At 35.8% G+C, this 26,504-nt stretch overlaps 1 protein-coding gene across 7 annotated transcripts in view; it reads left to right on the top strand.

Moving 5' to 3' along the window:
• Positions 1–26,504, top strand: part of BBS9 (Bardet-Biedl syndrome 9) — a 281,549-nt gene that overhangs the window by 166,448 nt on the left and 88,597 nt on the right. For 4 of the 7 annotated variants that reach the window (XM_088055904.1, XM_014248755.2, XM_014248758.2 and 1 more), the window contains one exon: positions 2,078–2,188. The exons of 1 other annotated variant lie outside the window; for it this stretch is intronic. In XM_088055904.1, coding sequence (XP_087912030.1) covers positions 2,078–2,188 — 111 coding nt within the window. Of the gene's footprint in view, positions 1–2,077; positions 2,189–2,485; positions 2,524–20,211; positions 20,228–26,504 lie in introns of those variants that run through there. 2 more of the 7 variants (XM_088055907.1, XM_088055911.1) reach the window with 2 other exon arrangements.

The raw sequence follows: 26,504 nt of genomic DNA, 5'->3' as shown, positions 1-26,504 counted from the left end.
CATCCTGCTTCCTTTTAACAAGTAGTGTGTTGTAGCTAATGCAAATAGACCTTTTCCAACTCTTATTTAGTTACTGTCAGCATTGCAAACTAATGAAATATTTTGGCACCAAAGGCCATCAGTCCTCAAGGCTATGTAAGTTACTGAATTTTGGGTTTTAGAATGAATGTTAGAAAAGTTCTCTATTTCCATGTAGAAATTCAATAGATCCTAATTGCCTTGGTGAGTTTTTGCTCACGCTGTTACAAAATGTTATAATATTAAAATGTATGATATCATTCTTAATAGTTCTTTGGGGCAAGAAACCTTAATTTTGTATCCTGTATTTACAGGCTAGTGTTTAAGAGTGTAGATTTTATCTGAACAATGAGAATGAAAAAAATCTAAATCGACTTGTAAAGCACTGATTTCCATTTCCTCAAATCTCTTAGTTCACATTTTAGTCACAATTTTCAAATGACAACAGAAGTACTCGTTTACAGATATTTATTTTCATTTAGGCTGTTGGTACATTTATATTTAATGCAATGTCAGACATGACCCCATTGTTACAGTATTTTAACATGAAAGAGATTTTTCTAATTTAAAATTTTTTCTTCTATTTTCATAGCAGGTATCCTAAATATTTGAAGCTCTCATGGGTTGCAAGTCTGCACACTGACACATTTACTCCTAACCTTTCTTTCTTACTGTCAAGATTTGCTTGCTGCAAATCAAACATAAATCCTGTGATGCACCTTATACTTTCTCTCAGGGTGTATTTGGATAAAGCAGCTTGTGTCTTTACTCTTTCTTAGGAGCAAAAGATGCTGTATTAGTTCTTCATCTGGTAGGATTGTGTGTTTTCACAGGATTCACTGGAGCTTCTGTGCTTTACCCTGGCTAGTCAGGGCATTACATTTCTGCAACACATGGTGCATTGGTTTGCCAGGGCTTCTGAAACTGCCAGGGAAAGTGCAACTCTTCTACTTAGGAATGCAACCTTATTTTTAATTAATTTACTCATTTAGTTTAGGAAAGGGAGGATAGCCTGCATTCTGCAAATCTGGTGCTCTTTTTCCGGGGCCTGGAGTAGAACATGTCTTTTCAAAATAGAACAACTCTTACATGAAGGTAAAAAGTCTTTGCACACCGTTGGGAGTCGATGTGTTGCTTATAAACATGTGCTTTCAGAGCACATTAGATGAGTACATGGATTTGTTTCCTTGCTAGTGGTGTTCCTTGGAGGGCTGTGAGAAAAAGATGCAGCTCAGCTGCGTACTGCATTGTTGGCAATGCACTCACTGTGAGGCCATCTTTTTGCTGTGGAATAGTGACACATCCTCCAGTGTCCTGACCACAGCTGTTCCGAAATAAATTTACATCAGCCTATTCCACTGCAAGTCACTATAGCTGATACTACTACTACTACTATTACTACTAAATTATATATCTCTTCATATTTTAAACATAGGCACTGAAACATTTGAAGAAAAAAAACTGTGTGTTGCCTAATGAACGACTTGTAAAGCAATGTTGAAACATACAAAGAAGTTATTATACCATACATCCTATAACCGCTTGAGTAAGGCATGTTGTTGGACACTGAAAGTGTCCCTATGTTTTTCGTATCTTTAATAGAAATACTGTATTTAATGGCCCATCCAAAAAAATCAGTATGTCATTCTTTGTGGCATGCTAACAATTTTCATAAGGTTTGTTGATTTTGTAAAGTTATTTAATTCACACATAATTACTTTATTACAAAAATAGCTTCCAGTAATCTGATCTTTAACACAAATCACATTATTTTCCATGTTTTATGTGGAACGTGTTTTGCATATTCTGTGGTCTAAGTTAATTCAAACTCTTTTTCAAGATGACGTAAGTAGTAGAGAGAATTCATTAAAGCATAATCAACCTTCTAAACAATGGAAATAGTTTTCTTTAGCAAATGTTTCCTTGAAGTGAAAGTAAAGACTACTTTAGTTTTATATGCTCCTGTCAGCTAATTTATTGCCTCTTTTCCTCAATTATGCCCCAGTGAGTTTGTTTTGTTGCATAAACACCACATTAAGCATCTTCCATTTTCAACTAGGTGGCTGCACTACAATCCCAGAGTCTGATTTAGAGGAAAGGACCATTATACCGGGCTCCGCAGCAATGTTTGCCAGTCATGGGCAGACCACAAAGCAGAAATCCAAGCCTGGTAAGAAAAGGAAAATTATGTTATTTCACTTAGAGGTGTACAGCTCATATTTTCAGAATGCTTGTGGATATATGAAACAAATGGCATATATTTCAGCCTTTGTTGGCATAATTTCTAGCTTTTCTTGCTACAATAGTACAATGTGTAGGATTCTGAGCTTATTCAGCTTCCTCTGTCAAGAGTGGCTCAACTGTAAAGATCAGTCTTGGAGTTAAATAACTTCAAAGTTGAAAGGTTTAGTGCTGTGTTATACTTGAATGAAGTTCTCACAGGTTTTATTCACTATCTCCTCCACAGAGGCAAGATGAAACTGAGGGCATTTTGATGTAACAAAGGTGGGTTTTTTTTCCTGTGGTCTGGTGGTTACACTTTGTGCCAGCTGATTAAAATATGGTCATAACTTATCTTTTGTGGGGAGACTTCCTAGAATTTCAGAAAAATATTATTGGATATAATAAAATGAAATTATACTGGCTATAAAATATGCTGCGTACCGTGATGACACATTTTCTGGAAAGACTTCATGCTGCCGGGAACTGTGATATAGTGTTAACATATTTTAAAAGCAGCACTGTAAAGTACTGCCTTGCAGTTTAATAAAGTGTCTGGTAAATTCTCAGGGTTTGATTATAGCAATTTCACGTTTTGCTTACTAAGTTGTACCTTCACACTTCTTTTCCCCTCTCCTTGACTGATTTTATCCTATAATATTTATTATAAAATGTATTTGAATGTTGCTTGTAAATCAGAAGTGCTCAGTATGGATGGGTGTTGAAGAAAAGCAGCTTAGAGGTTGCAACCAGCAGCAGTCAAAAATAGAAGGTTCTTATACACCTGCAAGACACAGTCAATTGTGTGTTTAAAAAGCATTCAGCTGCTGGTTTGCCCAGCTAACTGTAGCACAGACAGGCAGGGAGTTGGAATAGATAGTTAATTTCAATAGCAAAATTTACATTACCAAATTTTTAATAATGGGCAGGAAAGAAGGATATGGAATGCAGCAATGTTTAATAATGCCACAGTGTAACTTAAAAATTAGTACCTGCTGACAAAAGCAACCTGAAAAATCCCCTGAAGGCCTAAAGTTCTGACTTTTCTAGAGTGCTAATTGCTTGTGGTCCTCATGGACTTTAGGTCATTAGAGGAAGAGAGCCTGTCAAAGTTGACATAAATATAGTTTAACCTTTGCCATCTGGATATATTAAGTAACCTCCTGGTAATGGAAAAGTATATCATCTCTCTGATGTAGGATACAATCCTGATAAAATTCCAGCTTCAAGAAATTAGACTAATAAATCACAAATATATGGCAGGTTATTTCTCTTTGTCTGATGCTCCAGTCTTCTGATCAAGCATGTATTTGTTCTTCAGTAGATAATGTTCTCCTATATTTAAATAACCTTATTACTGAAAAGACTAGCATGAGTGGAAAAGTGTAGAAATGTATTCATGAGATCCAGAAACAACAGCATGGGGACCTGCATATCCTAGTGTAAGTCTTAGCCCATGATATAAATTGAGACTTACGTCACATAGCTGGCTGTTGTTGCTTTGTAACTATGAAGGGCAGAATGAAAACTTTGAAACCTTTTAAAAAAGTCATTAGGTTTACAGCCGTGTGTTATACAAGTGAGTTTAATTCATTCATGGTAAGAATTGACTGCTATCTGCCAGTTAGTGCTGCAATATAGAGAACACCTAGAATATCTGCCACCGAGCTGTCTGGAAATTCTAATTGCTGTGAGTGTAAGAGCCAAGGGAGCTACTTAAACCTGACGGTAACAGTAGGCATGAAATCACAGCCTTTCAATGTTTTTCTCTACATGATATTTTTGGACCGAGTTCTTGCTCAGGCACCACAGACTGCAGCAAGACCAGGGTGATTACAAAGAGCCCTCAAAGAATATTTCCTGTGTCTTATGTATCTTTTTATTTGAGTTTACATTTAATTTAACTATGTGCAGTAAATAAAAGAGAGAAAAGGACAAAGTAGAGTAAAAGTAATTTTTCTTGATATATCTTCCTTCATTTCCTAATGGAGTTCAAGATAGATTCTCATTATGAGTTGTGAGTTGGTTGTTTGATGACCCTAGTGGGCCACTTCCAACTCAGGATGTTCTGTGATTATATGATAATGTGTTGTATGAGCTATGCAAAGAACTGAGGGAAATGAGGGACTGAGACCTGGAAGGCTGTTCTGTGAGAAAGTGTGCTGTAGGGCATCATCCTGTCACAGACTTGCAAATTATCTCATGCAAAGTATTATACTGAGACTTTCCAGGCAGCTGCTAAGCATGTGAGAGAGACTTTTGGCTTTACTTGGAATAGTTACTTGGGAGAGCAGAAAATGACATCTAGTAGTCATCTGCAAGTCTGTGCAAGGACAGAATGAATGGTTTTAGCTCAATGACAGAGTTACTTTGGAAAGGGAATTTCTGGTTTTATGTTGCTTTCTTTTAATTGCTGAAATAGTTCTCACTTTTTGTTTTTCTTATTTATTTCTAATCCAAATATGTTGTGATTTTATTGTAGAGAATGGGATCACTTTAATGATATCTGGAAGCTAATGGTATTATTGCAGTTGTAGGAGTAGGTTCTTTTAGATGGCTTTTGCTTTGAGTAGGTAAAAAATACTTCCTTGGACATTGTCTATCCCAGTGAATGGAAAAGAGTTCTTCCATTTCTTACCACCTCAAGACACAGTCTGTGTTTATTGCATTGGTAAGAATAAGGTTAGCATAATAAATCTATGCTAATTTTGCTCTTTTGTTTTGGTTAGGAGGAGGACAGAGCAGCACATATTGCATACATATATATATATATATATATATATATATATATATATATATTCTCTCAATATGCACAAGTCTGGTGGGAGAATCTGAATGTAATTTGAAGTTCATTTGTTATGTCTTTACTTTTTCCATGAGCTCACAGCTATAATACTAATGCTTACCTCTACTGCAAACAAGTACAAACATAGTGATTGTAGACTCTACATAGGTACTGTCGAGTTCCTTTGTCTTTTGGTGTACTCTTCTGTTTTCTTCTTTACAAGTTATGAATTTCTAACTAGAGTTGCATCTGCTTGAGTGGTCTGATTTTATGGAGAAGTTGTCATGTGTTTTAGAAGGTAACAATTAACAGAGCTTTGCAGAACTCCACTTCTCAAACTCTTGCTTGTGCTCAAAAATTTCTGATGGAATTAATTGAAAATATGGTTTGTCACAAAGACATATAGAGAAGCTCTTGTACCTGAATGCTTTTAGAGAAATCTCTAAGAAATATGAGAAACAACCTTGAAACAACAATTAAACTGTGCTGATTGTGAGCTTTAGGATGTAATAACAACATATGCATTTATCGGGATATAGCCCTTAAAGTAAGTATTTTGAACTCCTTGTGTGTTCTGTGCTGCATGCTACTTCCTATGAAAGAGAATTTCCTAAGACCTTTTTCTCCAACCAATATTCCTACTGAATATTTTACACAGAAAGGGTCTGGTTGTTTTTTCATGAGTAAAGAGTTTTATGCTGGTAAATCATTACTGACTTCACTAAATTGATGGAAAAGCAGATAAAAAGTTAGTATGAATAAAAGAATGGGTTGAGAAATGTATCTTGGTTTTTTTTATATTTTTTTTTGTTTTGTTTTTGATTTTGGTTTTGTTTTGGTCTTTTATATTTTTGAGTTTTTTTCTGTGAAACAATTGCGCTGAATACTTTGTAATTTCCTTGCTCAGGATTTTACCGCACCTGGAGTCAGATTTGTCAAATGTGATGACATGCAGGTATTGGAATTTTCACGACTTGTAAGACTTGATTTTCTTGGCAGAATTTTTCATCAAAGATCCCATAAACCTATTCTGTCAATAATCTATCTAAACAACAACAACATCATCTTTAATATTTAAGGGCAGTCATTGCCTGACTTTGCTATAATAATTCAGAATAATTGTCTCTTCCTGAGAGAGCAGTATGGCACAGTATTTACATTTATCATTTAAACACAAATATTTCTGAGAAGCTATTCATAAGACAAAAGATTTAGCATTTGGATTTGCTACTGTGCATCCACTGTTTTAGTTAAATTCTTTGTATGTTGCTGTCATGCAAATATTTAGATAACTTAAAGATTAAATTTCAAAGTTCTCATCTTCTATGATTATATTTAGTAAAGTAAATAAACTTCTATAGTTTAATACTCAAATCATCTAAGACCAAAAACTGTGTCAGCATTTATATTTATGATTGGAATAGATTTTTAACTGTCTTTCATTTGAATCTAGCTTATTATTTGTGATTAAATAGGCAGCTATACATAGACAACTGTGAGGTTGAGCTATAAACTCCAATAAAACAAGACATTCTGAGTCAGATTTTCAAAACACCCTCCAAAGTTGCACCCAGACATTGTACAGCTGCATGTCTTTAGTTTGTTTATTTTGTTACTTTTTCTTCAGCAATGAATGGCAATGTTCATGTAGATGTAGAAGGTGATTTAAGAGTATCTTTCAACTTCACCCTCCTAATCAAAGATTTCTCTTTTTAATAGCATAGACAATTTTAGGAACTATCCCATGGTTCCAGCCCACAACGATGTTTAGTTGTACTAACCTTTTGATAAACAAGATTGAAACTGTTTTCCTTTAAAGGGTCTAGGGACACATTTAAATTTATCTATCTGCTTAATTTTTCTTATGAATACACATCTGTGTGAAACTGCAAGCTACATCTGCTAAGTAGCTCATCAAAAAGTGATGTAATACAAAATGAAATTTTGTGATAGTGTTTCATGTATTTGATTTTAGAAAGGTAAACACTTAAACGCTTGGCTTTGTACAAAGAGTTAGATAGTAAAGAGCTTTTGGATATAAATTGCTGTCAGCTCTCCACTGAGTCTTTTCTGTACTGTTCTTAATATTATTTCTTGCCTACACATTTGAAGAAAGGCATATCCTGGAATTTGTTTTGAAGGGTGCCTAAATTTGCTGTAAAAACTCTAAAGCAGGTCTGTGAAAGATTTCTGTTTTCTCTCAGACATATATTGTTTATATATTGGAGTAATAACTGCCCTACATTTTCAACATGCGTGAGTAAGGTACAGATGGCCTTACTACTGTTATTGCAATTATCATAATCTGCTGCACTAGTAATCATTTGGATACAGATGTTTTTGCCAATTACAGCAAAAGTATTTGCAATGTACAAAACAATTCACTTTTCCAGGTTAGACAGTACAATAGGACAGAAATAAATTGTAATACTGACTATTGTACATGAGATTAAATAAAAAAGAAATGTTTAAGTTAAGCTAAAGATAATCTTGAAAAAAATGTCGATACTGTCTGGAGTGGGATTTCATGCCCATAGTGAACTTTCTAAACAGTTAGCTGAATGAGTCAGTCCTGTTGGCAACACATCCTTTTCAGCTGGTCATGGCTGCAGTCTTGAACCTGAACTTCTGGTCTGAAGTTTGGTTACTACACTCATGGCAAGAGTAGAGAACAGACGTTTTTAAGAAAATCATTGAAGGCCCAATTAACAGGGCTCATCTGAAGGGATAATTGTGATGCTGACAGTTTGAGCACAGTTTCAAGCATTTTGACAAGTAGTTGCAACACAGTGTTTTGTCATTGGGTAACAAAGAGAACTGAATTAGAAAGAAATCTGTCAAAAATATGGAAATTTGTGATAACCTCAGGTAAGTGAAAGCTCCTTCAGACCTAACCTCATTAGTTGCTCACTTAGGTATTTCCCACTGATATATTGTGGTATTATGAGACTAGATCCTTGTTTCTTTCTGTATGGACATTGCTATGCAATAGGAAAGATACGAGGAGCCTGCAGCTGGGCCCACCTAATACTTTAAAATTGCTAAGCTAATTGTTTCCACAAGAAAAGGTGCAAAGAAAATCACTGGGCTACAAAAAGCCTATTTTTCTGGAGAGAGTTGAAGAGATTTATGGAGGTTTTCTTTTCCACAGAGTCTGTTTTTCTAAAGAGCAGTACAGCTTAAGAGATTAATGTGAGAATTCCTTCATTAAGTCAATACCAAATGAAGTGCAGTTTCTCTTTTAGCAGGAGCTTGTATATACATCTCCTCTGAAATGTAATATAGCACATGAGAACACAGCAAGTCTTTTATATGTTCTATTATTTGCAGCTTGTACTATATTATAATGTATATTGCCAACTGCAGTGAGTAAAGAGCTCAGCCTGTGTGTTTGCGCCATACCAACAGTTGGTATAGTGTTCTACAAAATGTTTTCATTCAGAGGTTAAAAAAAGTGTCTGATTAATTCTACTTTGTTTCATGACTCTCAATGTAACAAAGACCTGAGGACTACCTTACACTCTGCTTTGTGGGTTGTTTCAGAATTTTCTGTGACATCACAGCAAATAGGTAGGAAATGAACAAGTCATGGTATAGAGAGCCTGACCCTTTTCCTTCAAATTTGGTGTCTTTAATAGAAAGAATTGTTTGTGTCAAGTATTTTGTTTTGCTTTATTTTTTGATGGAGAGAAAATTCAAAGGCAGTCTTAAAATTATTAACAAAAGGTTGCTACTGATGCAGTTAAGGAGCAGCAAAGAGTGATACAAAACATAACAACATATTCATGGCCATATCCAAAGCTTTCTGGAATCTATCAAAAAGCATTTCCGTATTTTTAACAAGACCTAAGCATGAGAAATCCTGATGGATAATGGAAGCACAGGAAGGTAAGGAGCACATAAAAGTTAGGCTGAGAAGAGAGAGTATGCTAAATATGAAACAAACCCAAAAATCAAATCTAAACACACCTTTAGGAATTATGATTAGGTTTTGTAGGCAAGAAAGGGAAACTGTAGCACAGTAAAAGGAATAAAAAAAACACAGAGAGACGTTTAAAAGCTTTTTTTTGTGACTAAATGTAGGTTTTCATATTTCCTTGGCAGTTTTCTTGCATAACTATGAGCTTAAGAGAAGTAGATGATTGTCTATCACTAGGATTCTTTCACGCACTTGTCTTCTGCAAATAAAGACGGGCAGGAAAGAAACTAGTCAGATTTTTCTGTTAGTTGCTGCTGCTTACTTTTCATCTGGGTAGGTGCAGATTAATACTCCATTTTCCTTATGAATGTTTATAAGACTTGTGTTGCTTTTGTTTCCTCACACCAGCTATTTCCTCCACTGCATCAAGTGTTGCCATTTAAAGTGCATACTGCAAATATGCCCAGCATTCTGCATTTTTTCTCATGGAATTGAACTGCTGGCTACTGTTTTCTTTAGCTTGGGTGAAATCTTTTTACTAAATACTGAGTAAAACTTGTTTCTCAACACAAGTGTTTATCCTGTGTTTACTAATGCATTACTGACTCTCCAGTTCTGCAACACAAATTTTGGTACCTAATTTTTTGTTTAACTGGGAAAACATAATTTTTGTTCAGAACATGGATAGCTTTGAATTTCAAAGAATTGGCATTCTTTGGATTAGTGCATTATTCCTGGCTTCACTTCTTTTGTCAGATCTTTATTGGTTTGTGAGATAGTACACAGATATCTGTGCTACTTTCTTGACATTATAGAATAGTACCTATAAAATTTACATTCTGTTATTGATTCTTTATGTTTATTTGTGTTAGATATTAATGGTTCATATTTGTTAATGCCATTCTTTGAAAACCATAAAAATTTCATTCTGTTCTGGTTTCTAACAAGGTGTTATTATTAAAAAAAAAGCGGGGGGAGAGAGAGAAAAAAGGGACAGATAAACTCATCAATATATTATTTCAGTGCCTGCTCAACATTCCAAGCCAAGAAGAATTTAGATGCTGCCAGGCTTATTGAATCCTGCTCACGTTCTCATGGCCTGGACAACACAGTTGGCAGACAGACATTTTTGGCTTCTGCCATCCACCTTTGTATAAGAGAGAAAATTAAATCAGAGGCATTCAATAGGACAAAACAGAGCCAAACACTCCATTGTAAGATCTCCTCTACTGCTGAAAACCAGTACTGCAAATTTCAGGAAATCCCAAAAACTCATTGAGCACTCCAAGGAAGAGTTTTTCTTATGCAGAAACTTGGAATTGAAATTGTATGTTTTGTATAAAAGTCAGATTACACTTAGTAAGGGTTACTTCTATCCTAAAACTGTTTCACTACCTTTTTTAGAACCCTAAAGTTAATATTTTTGTAATCATTTGATATATCAGATAAGTATTAGTTATTTGTTAATTCCAGGATGAGCCTTTAAAATGGTTTTCCAGGTCTTTTTTTCCAGGTTATACGAAATGCCAAGTCTTACTTTATAGCTTGTCAACATTGGCCACCAAATGGAGATTAGCTCTAGATCTTTAGGAACTGTTTGCTGGAAAAAAATGACATTGTGGAGGTGTTAGAGGTTATTTTCCAAAATATCTTCTTTTAGAAGTAATTTTAGTGTCTTGCGCCCCTTTCTCCCCTCACCGTTCCAGAAGGCAGCCATCCATATTATGAGCTAATGGCTTAAGCGTTCTTTAGAAAAAAGAAAAAAAGGACTGTTTTTGAGATACAGAATTGCATGAAAGCACCTGAAACTGCTAAGATCAGTTCTCTCTCCCTGAGGGCTGACTCTACAACCCCCTGAAAAATAAGGGATTTGAATGGAAACAGTGACTCTCATTTAAGGAACTGCTGACACGCCTCAAAAGAGGGAGCACATTCCCACATGCTTCTTGTTGGAGAGTGTTACTGGAACTGCAAATAAGTTTTCCATGTAATTTTGTGGAAATTGTCAGTGCCATTATAAGTCACTTTGGAACTTTGATAGAGCTATGAATTATAAGAAAATGGATATTATTGGTAATATGGATGATGTATATTGCCAGTTCACATCATCTTAGTTAAATAATATTGTGAATAGTATTGAAATCTTTCTGGGGTTGGAATCACAATATTTTTCCTCTTAATTATTAGAATGAAATAGTCAAAATGCTACTGCTACTCGACCATCAAGTTTCTACCACTCACAGCTTTCGTATTGAGGCAATTTGATTGCCATGCTTGTACAGGTGGGCGATACTGTGATGTTGCTGTTGATATGTCTCAGAAGAGGCTTGTACCCCAAATCCCAAGTAGTCTATTGTAGATAAAATTTTTTCTCACTTTGGTCTTCTGGAGCAGTATACATTTTGGTCATGCTCGCTGTAGTTCTTAAAACTGGTTACTTAAAAATTCTGATTTTACATTTGTATGCCATAGCGTTAAGAGCTCTTCCACAGTTTTTTAAATTCTCCACTCACTTCTCCAGAGTGAACATAGGCCTAAGCCACATTCTACTTTTAAAAGCAATATCTTTTGGGGCCACATCCCTGTGTGCTGTCACAACCGTCATAGCTGATGGACTGTCATGAGCTCCTTGGTTCTTGAATTGGTTCTCATTGCCTGTGGTTGTCAGATGCAGCACACGTGACTATGTTGTACCTAATACTTGAATCTATCATATTTTTAACTTCTCTGGAGAATTAAATGTAGTAGTTATTGACACTTTGACTGTAGTTATGCAGGTCTTCTGATGTTTACTGAGCAAAGACAGATCAATTGTAATGGCAAAATTAAAACGCCAGGCTTCCAGAACAGATTCAAGTTCACCATACTGATCACCATAAAGAATGCCAATTGGATAACTTTGTTAAGGAATTGTTTAGTACCCTGGGACCAAACAATATTACACTTAGGAAGATTTCCACAAAAGGGACAAGCAACAGCGGAGCAGTAGCAGTAGCACTAGCCCTTGTTATTAAAATCAGCAGCAATCAATGCAGTACTTATAATTAACCCTGAGGTAATGTCTGCTAGGCACATTCTAATTCTGAGTTATTTGGTATTGTTGTGCTCCACAGAGTATCCTCTCAGCTATTTCACCTGTTAGAGTAATTATGTCTTCCTGTGGTTGGGTGTCACACTCACCAATTTAGTATTAAGCCTACTGAAATGTTTCCAAAAGTAGGATAGGAGGCTGAAGTAGGAATGAATGAATGAAAAACAGGGTGAGTGCTAAATTTTGTAATAACTACTGGAACATAGAGCCAGATGACTCCTGCTGCACGAAGCAGTGCATGAAGCAGGTGTGTCTTCCCAGCCTGTGTTGGTGTATATCTATACCCATGGGTCAAGGTTAAGCAGTAGGTTAGTGCACAAGGCTGAATAAATTTAGGACATTGGACACATGGGCTGGAAGCAAAAATAGTCTGTAATTCCTAGGACAGATTTTGTTTTCAAAGTTTGGTTCACTTTTAAAGGAAAAAATAGAAAGATGTTCCAAAATATTAATCTGAACAGGATATGATATTTGGAGTGGTGTTAGAGCTATGTCTGATTCCTTTCATGGTACCCCCAAAGCAAATGTATTACATCACTTAATGAATACACATTTCTATTGTTAATATCAAGTTATTTTACAGCCCACATTGCCTCACAGGACAAGGTAAACCAGAAAAGAAGCCCTGTAGTTCCTTAGCTTGCTCAGTTTCTAAATAGTGTAAACAATTTTGAGGCACCAGTAGGCTACATAGCTTTTCAGCTCACTGTGTAGTTACTATCTAGCAAATAAGATACTAGTTAATAAAACCTGAACTCTTGTAGTTGTCTTTAAAATTTCTTTAGGGCCCTTGCCATGTAGAAGACCTTTGCCATCATGTTCATAATTAGGTTGAATCAGTGATTTATTTTTTCTAAATTAATTTTGGCTCATAGATGTCATAGGTGTCTTCAGATCTAATACCCTGAGTGTCATGGACAGACTGGTGATCTGTGTAGCACTGTACAATACCCCAGCCATGCATTAACACCCTGGAGAATACTACTTTAAAAATTAGAAGCTAAGTTTATTTTCTGGAATATAGCCTTAGAAAAACGCAACTTGAATTTTAATTTTATCTCAATCCCATTCAAAAAACCTTAAATTTTTTAAAAGTTATGTGTAAGAAATAGTAAAATTATATGCAGTTAGAGCCAGGGGTCTCCTGTGGCTCTATTTATCGAGAAAATTTTGTTATTTTCTGGCTTTATTCTGTTGTGTATATTCCAACAAATGTTATATTCTTCTCATGTTTATGAGTGCTAAAAAATTGTCACTTTGAGCTTGGAAACTGCTGTCATTGCTGGTGAGAAAGATGAAAAAGAAGCAAGGTAAGAACAGAGGATAGAAGACAATAGCACAGTAGAAAATACATTAAATGTAACACATCACATGGATATTAATTCTCTCCCCTGTAGTCATAATTGAGTAAAGTTTTTAATCGTGAAAAGTGTGATTAAAAACATGTGCATGCTTTCCTCTGGGCTGCACTGCTAGCAGCATTAAACAAGCAATCACTGCAACAGTTCCTCAGGCCTCTTGCAAAACGTGCCTAAAAAGATAACTTCTGCAGAGCTAGGCTGCCAGTAGTACTCAGGGTAGCTAACTCTAAACTAGACTGGTTGTGTCCAAATGAGCAACAGCCTAGAGTGGGGAGGTTGCAATGGTTTTATCTTCTCATCATCTCAGTCACCAAGTGTTTCTCCATTCACTGGTGCTAGCACTATTTATAATGATCAGGTGGGTAAGGCAGCTTTAGGGAGCTAAACGGATAGAAATTTCAAAATGTAGTGCAAGCTGCTTTTTTTCTAACCTTAATCTTTATCCATATAGTTAGACCATCAGAAGGAAAGGTTACTGTCTTGTGGTGTCAGTGAGCTGTGTGTTCACAGCTGCAAAATTGCTAGTTCTGCTGTAGGAGAGGTTGGTATGTGCATCATGATGCAGGGAGGAGAGCATGAACATCCCTGTGGCAGCAGGCCATAGCTATGTCAAATTAAGTATAAAATGTGATTGCCTTCTACCTTTTGACTCGGTCAGCTGTGTGAATTCTTCTCATAGCAGCAGGAGCATGAATGCTGGATCAAGGAATAAGAGAAAGGGGAAGCCGCAGTTAGCCCAGCTTATGTTAGCCTATGCTGTCACAGTAGCTTCAACATAATCAAACCCTTAAATAGGAGCTCTGAGAAAAGAACCCAGAATGCTAATAGGATATTTTAAATTGTGTGGTTTGCCTTATTAAGTGTAGTTGTAAAGTTATTCTGAGCTCTCTTACCTAATGAGCCAGTGCTAGAAGTACTAGTTTATTTTTATGCCATGGAAGGTGGTTTGTGTATGATGGGGAGCCTCTTCATTCTTGTGTTTGCAGTCCATTGTGCCAGAACTCATTTATGCTTTTTCCTGGCAATTTTCTCAGAGCTCTAAAATTGTGGACACAGGACCTAATCCAACAAAGTTTTTAAGCACATGCACTGCCAAGCATATGTAGTCTCACTGGACTCACAAGGGAGTATAGTAGGCAAAGTGAAAACGCCCTTTGGTCTTTCTATATCAGCTGTATTTGGTCCTCCTTGGAGTAGAATTGGTTGTAAGCCTGAAAGAAATGTCATATTAGGACAGCTGCTTCTCCTATTCTCCTTAGCATTTTCTTGGTTTTGTCAAATGGAGAATAGGTCAAGACTTCATCATGAACACAAAGCTAAGCCAACACATAAATACCCTTGAGCAGCAGTTTTAACATTTTAGAATATTTATAGCTAACAGCGAAATTTTAGGATTATAAATTGTTCAAGATCCTTGTTAGTTAATTTTCTATAAAATACAATTTTTATTCTGGATTAATTCCAGATGCCTGAGCAAGGACTAGAGATCTATCTGGAATGGTCTAAATACCTTCTTCTCTCCCTCTCCCTCTCCCTCTCCCTCTCCCTCTCCCTCTCCCTCTCCCTCTCCCTCTCCCTCTCCCTCTCCCTCTCCCTCTCCTCTCCCTCTCCCTCTCCCTCTCCCTCTCCCTCTCCCTCTCCCTCTCCCTCTCCCTCTCCCTCTCCCTCTCCCTCTCCCTCTCCCTCTCCCTCTCCCACTCCCTCTCCCTCTCCCACTTCCTCTCCCTCTCCCTCTCCCTCTCCCTCTCCCTCTCCCTCTCCCTCTCCCTCTCCCTCTCCCTCCTTTTTTTCTTTTCTGTTATGAAAAGCAACATGAATGCTAAAGTGTCTAATTTTTGGAGTAGTAGCTTTGAGACATACTTGGTTCTTATATCCCAAAAAGAGGTAAAGAAGGTGGAGGGGCTCTTTCTTAACTCCGAGTGAAATATTTTGCTAACTCTTTGAAAGCAGGTCTTTCATTCTTGTCTGCTCACCATTATCTGCTTGCATAGAAAAATAGAAGTTGTATTTGACTTCCTGAGGTAGGTTTTAATGGCATTTTAGGTCTTTGGAATGTGATTCTGCAAGATATGTATTATTGTCTATACTGCATATCCATGGTGATGTGCTTTGTTCTCTATTTTTACAGCAAATGGGATGAGTTTTAAAATCTGCAATATACATTAAGCAATGCTTGTTGCCTGATTTTATCATAGGTAACAGTTTCAGGGGGGACTATTCTTGGCAGGCATTCCTTGAAGTAGAATTAACAGGCTCATCATGATAGAGATATAGAGATCCCCAGAGACCTTCTCTCTTTGTACAGATATAAAATAACTGACAAAACTTTCCATAAGAATCTCTGTATAGACATTTCTTTTTTTTTTTTGTGAACTTCTTTTCTCCCAGAAAAATATCTATCTCTCCTACCTGTTCATATCCATTTGTCCTGTCATAAGACACCTCTTTCCACCTGCCATTCCAGCTGAAGCTGGAATCATTATTTTTGAGTTCTGGCAAGAGGAAGTTTGCCTCATGTTGAGATGAATTTGAGATATTTGTAAAACATTTTCTTCGCTTTCAACTTAGATTTACAGTCAATAGAAAAGGGAATCTTGGTAAGATTCACCTTTGCTGTAGTGGCAGAATATTTTTGATACTGGGACAGTGATAAGAAAACTGATTTGTTAAGTATTTTGGTGATATAAACATTGACACTGGTCAAGTCATGTTGGCATAGACTCAAATCTTTTCTCTTGCCAACTAAGTTTGGGCATATTAATTTTGTTTAAAGGTAGTGTGCATTCAAGTGAGATCAGAAACAGTCTATCATGTTGTGACCGAGGAGCCTTAGTACAGGTCAATGTGCTGAATACTGATGCTTTAAAATTATTTGATCGTAAATTTATACAGAGATAAAATATATTGAACATTTATGAAGTCCAGTTTTTTAAAGACTGAATAAACTCTGAATCTGTTTTCAGTTTGCTTAAGTCTTGTCCTGTGTAACAGACACCTGACAACAACTCTTGGTTTATCTTGGGCCAGTGAGGGATAACAACATTATATGGAAATATTTTTCAAAACCTAAGGATCAATTCAGTTAAAATGTTAATAAAAAGTGGAGAAAAATATTTTCAAGTGTCTGTTCCCCCACACTCCCATTCAGGAAAGAGTGTTAAGACAGAGCTGCATAACAAATTTGGTGTTCTTCTCTTTATTTCTTCCATGCTGTCTCAAATCATTGCCATGGTTTTAGATGATGTGTTAATGACTAGGTATTTAATAGAAAAGGCAAAAAATGGTAGCCAAGTACCTGCAGTTTGACAGGAGTGAAAATACAGGACACCAACAATGGCAATGCAATATCAAACACAAGTAGTACAGTTTTGTTTGAGTACAACTGATTAGATTGATCCAGCACAAAAAGGATGCCAATAGGAAAGTGTAAACTTTTCACCTTTGGAGGATATGCAGAGATAGATAGTACACTTCAATGCTGTGCTTGAAATCTGAAAGTATATTCAGCCAAGTGCATTACTAAGCATGTGGTAAAATAAAGAAAACAATGCTAAACATATGTGTAAGACACTCCTTATTGCTTATGTGACTTGATATACATGTCCCCCTACTTATGTCCCTTAAATTCTACTGAGCTCACAGCAGTGGAATGAGGCAAAGCTGCCAGTATCTTATATTTCATTCATTAAAACTTTAAACAAAAATGTCTTAGTAAATTATGAACATTTTAAATCTCTTCTGGAATGAACCTCTGAGTTATTTTAGGTATAATTTATTATTTGAAGGTTTGTGCCTGTGTAGTTTTGAATTCAGCATCAGGATCTGTGTAAGATTTATGCAGAGCTATTCATATTTAATTGGAATGTTTATCCAAATATTCAGGTTATTTAATTAATCTATTAGATTTGGAAAGAAACAGACTTTTGCCTTCTCCAAAGGTCAACCCTACTAGATACCTAGTATTTTAAAAAGACTAAAAGGGAAGACAAGTTTCTACTGTCTGTAGTGAGTCCATAGGTCAGAGTTTTGTTCCACTGACTTCACTATTCAGTATAGCAAAAGTAGATGGCACAATATTTTCTTAAATTATTTTGAATATTGCTGGTGTTTAGTGTATCGTAACATCAATATATGATTATTCATACCACTGATAGGTTGTCTTTTAAATTAAGTGCACTTCAAATCAAGCCCAAGAGCTTTGACTACTCACTTCAGGCCCCACAAAAGTGTTTCAATATCTGAAAAGGCAACCTGAGCTTTGGTTTAGACTTCGTCATTCATTCCACCTACATTAGCAGCTTCTGAAGACTTAGTGAAGAAAGCAGTTTCCTCTAAAGAACTAGTGAAGATACCCATATCTACCCATATCTTTCCATGGATGGTTTTGGAGCTTACCCTGGTGCCTGAATGCTGAGCAGGGAGCCACATGGCATTGGGGGAAGCTCTACTAAGTTCAGGTACTGCCTTTGTTTTGGAACTTCTCATGCTGTGCTTGCACATTTTGCTAGTCCCACTTCAAGCAGTTCTGTCAGCCACTTCTCTGTGCAGCTGCAAAAATATTTGAGTCAGTCCTGGAAAGTTAAATGATGAGGGCTGGAAGAGTGCTGTTGCCTATTTCGCAATGAGTATTGTTTATGCTCTTTGACTACATTTGTAGAAGTGTAGCATCAGCAGGTTTCTCTCTGCCTGGGGCTGTGGAGACCAAGAGCTCTCAAATTCAGGTTCCAAAGAGCAGGAATGAGTAACAGGTTCAGTGTAGTTTGTGAAGTTTACACTTCAGTACATAAAAGCAAGTGCATGTGACAGTAGGCATAATTTGTGGTGTAAAAAGTGATTGTAATGGCTGTGCTGAGCAGTGCAGGGCAAAAACCGCTCAGCATTTGTGGAAGGAAACAATTTGTGTGGAGAACTTGATGTTCACACTATCTATATTTCAGGGTGTTCACTTCCGACTCTCTCTAATCTGGTCCAATGCACTCCATTAGTGGTTGGAGTACATTTTCTAGCATTGCTCCATCTAAAAGGACTCTCATTTGTATTCTTTTAGTTCTGTGATATATGAACTGCAGTACAGAAATGGAGATGACTTCAGAAGCTCACTTCTGCTCCACATTTAATCTGCAATGTAGATACATCCAGTGTATGTCACTGATAGTGGCAACAGAATTAACTGAACATGCTATTCATTTTTTTACTCATATTTGAGTAAATAGTTTCAGTAATTGGTTTTTAATTATTAAATATTCAAATTCTGCATATGGTATTTAAGCTTTAAACAAAATATTTTCTTATGGCAATTGCAATTGTTTTCATCTAGAATATTTTGTCCTCCTCTTTCTGTTTTTACCAGAGTACTTCTTGTTATGGATCATTCAAATATTGATTGTATTTAAATGTATTCCCACATTCAAGTAAAAATTGAAAAGCATATTTTAATCTCTAATCTCCCTGTTCTTACCTACTACCTACAGCTTTACCCCTGTTTAAAATAGGAAATGTTGCTACATTTTGATATATGACTTAAAGGAATTTTTCTTAGTGCATCTATCACTGCTTTATATTGTTATTAATTGATTTTGTGTGGAAATTTAGAGCAATATGAGTTGTAAAAAAAATTTAACATCCATGTCTGGTAAGGGCTATTTTACTGTGTGAAGAACTGGCCAAATGTGTCTTTATCAATGAAATGAAACATAAGCTGAATTTTTAAGTATCCAAGAGATTCCTGCAGTATGATCTATGATCACCTTTCAAGTGTACCTTTTTGATAAAAATTTACTTCTGTCTTCAATATTGGTTTAGTTTGCCTTTTACTACTGTGCAGGACTTCTCCCTTCTAAGGCTATGAAACAGACTTTGCAAAATTTATCAGTTTTTCATTCTGTTTTGTGGATGCCTGGTAAAGTTGGTCTTCATGTAGCAGTCACAATTACATTTGCTATTCAGTGGGTGCATTTTTCATATAAGCAGAATAAAAGTTAACTATGTTGTGTGCTGTGCAGACTTTTTAATCTACAAACCTTTTTATAAATCCATAAATAGCAATAATCAGGAGACAATGAAATTTTAGAATTCTTCTAGTCTGAGAGTCAAGCTCTAGTCAAATATTATGGGAAGTTTTGAAAGTCTCAATATAATTTTGAAACAAGCTCTTTAATTTATTGCTCAGGTGCAAAATTTTGCAGTACATTTACACTTATCCATCAATGAAGTGAACCTTTAATAACATCCTCAGCACACTTCAGGATCTGGGTACTGTTTAAGAAAGAATGACTTGCTCAATACTTGCCAAATATATAGACAATTAGATTTTCATGTGGTTGGGATTTTTTTATTGGGTTCTTATTAAAAAATACTTTTTTTTTTCATATTAGATTCCTTTAAAAGGTTATTGTTTTTCTGACCAGTTAGAACTTTGATAGGACTTTATCCTCTATATGAAAGCTTCCCCTGTACGTAAGGTCAATCTAAAAATATTTACTATAGCCACTTATCCTTACTGCCACTTTAGACTGTTACTTTTACTTTTCCCAGTCTGGTTTAAACTTATTTCTATGGAGAAAGGAAAAATACAGCTGTACCTTATTAGGTACAAAAGCTAAAAGGCCCTCTGATGCAAGCACATTTACTTTAGACAGAAATTATTTTGGGAAAAAGTGCTTCTTTGAGGGCGTCCTCTCTTAGGCATTGCTGGTCTGACAAGCAAAACCTTTTCTCAGAAGAATGATGTATAAGGGATGAATATAATTTAACTCACTTTTTTCTTAATTGAATTGAAATTTTCTTTAATTTTATATTCTCTCATCTTGTTCTGCAGGATAAAAAAAAGGGGCATACTTAAGAAAAAAAGAACAAAAACTTTGAAGATTCATTATAATAGTGTTTAGGTTCAACTACGTATTTGTAATCACTTCTAGTTTCACCATTTGTATGCATGTTTTTAATATTACAAATGGAATATTTAAATGTTGTAGCAAACTTCTGTGCTTGATTTGTGTACTGTTCATAAAGCTATGACAATAAGTTAGTTTATAAAGCAGTGATGCTGTTCTTAGATACGTGGTTTGCAGAACTGAGGCCCGAGCTATGTTCTGATCTTTTTACTTTGTCCAGTAAATATTTATCTCTGCTTTTTGGTTTAAATGTAGAAGTATTTTGAAGCTAAAGCGCTTCACTGCCACTAGAGAGCTGTGCTCTTGTTTTGTTGTAACTTTTTTGAATTGCAGCATTCATAGTTGTTCTTATGCAGTGTACCATGGTACTTTTTTGGTTCTTTATTATGTTTTAGTGAAGTATATCAAACTGTTTTTTGAAATGATGTGTAGGACAAACCCTGATTTTTTTTAAAAGTGTTTTTGTAGTTTAATTTTTCTATGAGTTGGTATGTGAAAAATAAATTATCCTCTCTACATAAAATATTGTGTCTCTTTTCTGTGCTTCCTTTTGCCCATATTCAGTTATCATAAGGAGTGCTGTATATTGCACTGATTCATAGGCTTTACAGGAGGAGAAGTTTAAAGACCTACATCATGAAAAGACCCAGAAAGCAACCATATTGATTTGATAATCCACCATAAACCTTCATAGTTTTGATTCAACAGAAATGTGGCAGTAGTTACAGAGAGAGGGGTTCTTTGCTCTATCTCCACATTGTTCAGGTTGGATGGCTTCATGAGTTTGAATTTGTCCACAGGCTTCTGAAGGGGAAAAAAAAAAAAAGATATCATGACTTTATAAACCTGGTGGCTTTCAAGAAGAGCACATTACATCTGTGCTTGTGTAGTCCAAAGTGATTTAATAACTTGATCCACAGAACAGGGAAACCTCAACTAGAGTTTTGGTTTAATCAAGTTTGTAGATTAATTTGGCTCACTTGATTCAGATCTGTCACAAACCTATATGGGAGATTAAAAGCATAGCTGTTACTGATGCACCTCTTACAAGTCCATTTCATTTTAAATTATTTTCTTGGTTTCATTCTAAAAGAAAAAATCATTCTATCAGAAAAGTCTTTGGGCACTGAAATCTCAGAGAAAGTATAAGGAACTCTCTTTTTTTTTTTTTTTTTCTTCTTCTTACCCTAAGGGGTTGTTTTTGAAAGATGACCTATAACTTTGTAAGCACAAATTTTTTTTAGCTGTTTAATTGCAAAGCTATATTTTGGGATTTAGTCACCTACTCACTTGGTTGCACCTGCCTACTAGGTAGTTAGATGACTAACCCCCTTAATTTGATTCTCCAGTTAATTGCAAAAAGAACTCTATTAGAGTGAAATATAAAAACAAAAAATGGTGCTAGATTTTCTTCCTCTGATATTTTTATAAAACGCAGTGTAAGGTTGTTTACCAAGATTTTATTGCTGTCTCCTCTGGCTGCAGCCTTGACGAAATTTAATTTTATTAGCAAATTTCACTGACGTTATGTTTTCTGACATTTCTTATTTTGACTGATAATGTTGTATGAAAAGGTCTCTCTGTGTGGTGCATTTAACTGTGGTGGAATTTTACTTTCCATTTGTATTCACATACTTTTGTTTTCTGTCATACAGGTGGTATGTTAAGTGGAATAAATGGTTGCAGTGGTATTTTCAAAGTTGCAGTCACTGTTTTACTGGTGTGTTTAATACATGTTGGAAACATGACTTTTTTTAAAAAAAGAGACCAGCTTGTCTTCAGTGCTCCTGATTCATAACCCATTATGTCCCACACTAAAGATAGCCTTGCTCATTTACGCTGATCTCATTCCAGGAATGTGTTGTGTAACAGCTGGCAGTGCACAACCAGAGGCGTCATCCCAAGCGCCTGCAAAGTATTTCAGCAGAGGCTGTGGTGTCTTAGTACCTTGCATGCAGAGTTTGGCATTTCCTAACATATGGCACCTACTGGCTGTCCTCATATCCTCGTGCTTTTATATCATCTATTAGCATGGTGCCAAAATTTGAAGTGCTTTGTATTCTTGTTGATTTTGTGTGTTTGTTGCAGTTATTTAAGTAGGCAAGAAGGGGGGTTTCTCCTGAGGTATGGAAGCAGCAGCAAACCCTGTATCTTCAACTTCCTGCCAGAATTACTTTTTCTCTACTGTCTCAGTTTTCTTCCTCTGAAATGGTTATATATATGGTTATTCTCTGGGCTGTGTGATTGACAATTGCTGCCTGTTTTTCTTAGGCAATGTCATGAATAGTGATGGGGGGGCTGCAATTACAAATAAACGATCACTGAGATACCATACAGAATTTCTTCCTGAGGAAAGTAGTTGGTTTATCTTATTTTTTTTTCAGGTCCTGTTACTGTACAGTGTATACTCTTTGACAAAGCAATCATGAAAGGACACAATTGACAATAATTATTTTTCAAGAACAACTTAGATCTTTATTTTTAAGGCTTATATACAGTAGTTTTTCTGACTATTGTATTGCACAGTGGTATAATAACTTTTCATGGTGGGGTATTGTACTGAAATTGATTTCACAATGTGTGCTGAAGGAAAAATTGGAAGCACCTGCTTTGGTGTTTAAAATTGGACCTAGAAGAAGTGGACAAAATTCCTAAGAAAACAGTAGTGAGCTCATGCTCTACATTAGCCTTAAAGATGCCCTAAATGCACTAAGAAAGTTTGTTGGACTGAAAGTTCCCTTATTTCACTACCCCTTACCTAGTAAGGGGAGGCGGGGAGGGAATATGCCTGAAAATTCCTGGAGCTGCATTCTTTGAGTATTATTAAAATACACCCACAATGTCTGATTCAGAGCACAGCTCAGCATAACAGCTATACATACTCAAAATAAAGAGAGGTTTTTAACAAAGAGACAATGGCTGTCTTCAGTAGAGACTTCTGTCCTTGATCTATTCCAACTGGAGAATCTTGGTAGACAGTCATGCTTTTGATAAAGAAGAGGGATGAAGTTCCAACACTTGTTTTTACATGTAATTACAATATTTCCTACTTGCTGTTCTTATTTGCTCTAAACAGCTTTTTTGGGGTTTTGGACCCTTTACTTTGAAGATATTTTTCTGTGTCCATAGACTGCATTAGGCAAGTGATCAGGACTGCAGTCTGGAATCAAATGTCCACTGAGGTATTTCAACCCTTAATTTAGATATTCCTAAGAAGGTACTTCTCGATCTCTCCTATAATTCTAATTCAACTTGTGGCACATTGGCTATCCAGTCTGCAGAATCAAATGTAGAATAAATTCAGCTGCTATGATTTTGCCTCTTGTTTTTCCAGACTGATTTTCATATCCAGATATGCAAGTACACTTACTGATCTAATTTCCTCTGGGTTTGAGTTTGTCCTGCATGTACATATGAATGCATATGTTTATGGAAATTTTGGAAAGGATCTGAATGCCAAGCAGATGGATAATTAGTTGTAAGGAAGGGAAGGATAGAGACGAGCAGCTCTCAGGTCTCTATTGGAGGTGTCAGGAATATAAGAGAGGTAGATGAATACAGTTGGGGGCACAGAAAAGAGAAGTGAGGGCAAGAGGATTCGTCTGGGGGGAAAAATGTGAAAAAATGGAGCCCATATGGAGTTCTTTTAGTTGCTTTTCCATTGCTGAGTTCTGCCTTGTTTTGGTTTATAATGATTTTCCAAGTACAACATACTTAAAAATAAATCACTGTTTTCATCAGAGTTTATGCACTTGCAGTCCTGATTCTGTTTTTAAAGTGCAGCTGTTGAGAATCACTCAAGATAGCTTACATTTCTTTGTGTTTTCCCTGATAAGTTATAGTTAGATTTTTTTGCCTGCTATATCTCACACAATGTCAGAATTAGACTTGTAAAAACTATTAAAATGCAGTTGACAAGCAGAACTAATAATTCTTGTGGGTTTTAATGCATTAAAAAAAAAAAATTAGTCTTATTTCAGACTCAGTTTTTAGGCTGACTGATCTGCTCCCTGAAAAGTGTGCCTGTGGACTGAAGATCAAAACACTAAAAGATTGTATGGTCATATATAATATTATTCTGTGGGGAAAAATAACCATTAACCATACTGGAGGATTAAATTAAGTCCATTAGGGAAATAGATAACTATTTTTTAGGAACTGTCTGTGAAGCAGCATCAATTAGTCTAAGATAGTGGTCCTGCTCATGTGCAACTCAGTTGAAGGGGCTTGTTTAAATTTTTCTAGCAGCTAAAACTATGCATTTGATACCATTAACACACAATAAAAATCTTTTCTATATCTCTCAATGCATATGATACATTACTGAATGGATCTTCTGACTAGAATATTCAAACAAAAAAACAAACAACAAACTAATTAATCCTCTAGTTTCAGTTTTTTCTTAAGTTATGCTATCATCAACATTGTGAATTCTCATACTTATGGTTTTAGGCCAGTAAAAAGGTCTTATGTTCCCATTCATTCAAGGAATGCTGTGTAGTCAAAACTTCCCTTGATGCTATAGCTTTTTGCAAGAGGTGCTTGAGGTTGGACTATAAGATCTTTATGTTCTTTGGCAGTTATAAAACTACAAGAAACAACCACCTCTATGACAAAACAGACAAATTTATAAGTTGTTCTTAATTTTTCTCTGTGTAAGTTGGATACGCTCAAATAATTTTTAAAATTGTTTGTGCATGACTTGGATTGTGCTAACTTTCAGTCTGAAGAACTGGTTACATTATATGAACAAAAGTGGATTGGGCTGATATAATTCTAGCTTATCTCATTATTGTGGGTGCCTTGTCTGATTTTACGTATATGTTTAATCAATCATCCTGTATTTTCTGTATGTTTGAGGAGGTTAAAAGGAAGACTATATTTTAGACTGTGAAATTCCATGTTTAAGCAAAAGATAGTTGGGTGAAATTGAAGTGAATTGGGAGATGACTGGATCTTTGAGTTACTTGAATAGACTCAGATTACTACTTTCTCTGCCTGCTGATCTTTTGCTGATCTCCCTTTTGTTGCATGTGTTGTCTTTGCTTCAGTTAGAGATGTGTTATTTTTTAGGGGTTAACAGTCATTCTGAGAGAAGGGAAGTTCTTGGAAAAGGCATCAGAGCTCAGGTTTAGCATCTTGTGGCACACTTCATATGTCAGATCATGGGGAGGTTATAGTACCACTTCTTAGCTGTATTTCCCTGGTTATGTCCCTCCTATGAGTTAAAGAGGTTAAAAAACTCCCCAAAGTTCTTCAGGGGCTGTATTTGTTTTCAATGGCAAGGAAAGGCTGCCAGTTTCCTCATAAAGATCTGCCTATTCCCTGTATCTCCCAGAGATACTGGCCACTTCTCTAGATTTTCTAAAACAGCTTATTCTTTCCTTTATGTTTGATAATGATGTAATTTGAGTGACACATGAAATAGAAAGCAAAAGACTTCCTTCTATGTATGACAAATGCTGAGACTTTCAGCCTCTTGCCTCAAAATTTGTTCAGTGTATTTTTGATAAAGTGGAATGCAGGAGAAAAAGCTTGCTTAAAGTCTCATCTAATTCTAATGTCATCACATTTTGTAAAATTAAGTTCAGATTTTGGTCAGGTTGAATAATTTTTTACTAGCTTATATTTTATCAGATGTCAATTGGATATTGGATGTTCTTCATTCCAACCAAAGGAAATATTGCTGAATTGTCTACATTTTGTCATTGGTATGATTCTGTAAGGCTTAGTTTTACTGAAAATTATTATATTTATCTAGTAACTCCTCCTGCAGTTGAGAATTTTTTGAATTTATTTTCAACTGTTACTCCAGTGGTTGAAAACAGTAGCAGCCACATAAAAAGAGAATAAGTACCTTTTTACTGGCTAATAATTATGAGAAAATCACATTTTATAGTCTAATACTTATTATGCAAATGAATGGGGTCCAGATTTTTCAGCTATCTCTCTTCATAATGGCATTTAAATCACTGAAGCTTTTAGGATTTTATGATGGAGTAGCCACATGTGTACCCAATTCATTAGTCACCTCTTTTAATGTGATAATTGTGATGTTCAGACTGCTGAAGTGAATGGTTTCCAGAATGCGTTTTAATATCAGTGGACTGTTATACTGAATAGGAATGCATTTATGCATGTGATTATTTCATGCACCAAGCTGGAATTTAAAGGTGTTAATAGTCCTTTTGTATGTGCAGGCTCTTCTTATTCCTAT

The sequence above is a fragment of the Pseudopodoces humilis genome, chromosome 1, assembly GCF_049639895.1.
Source record: "Pseudopodoces humilis isolate 2021_Gansu_Grassland_sample_001 chromosome 1, ASM4963989v1, whole genome shotgun sequence".
NCBI classification, from domain to species: Eukaryota; Metazoa; Chordata; class Aves; order Passeriformes; family Paridae; genus Pseudopodoces; species Pseudopodoces humilis.
This window is presented reverse-complemented; position numbering and strand designations above follow the sequence as displayed.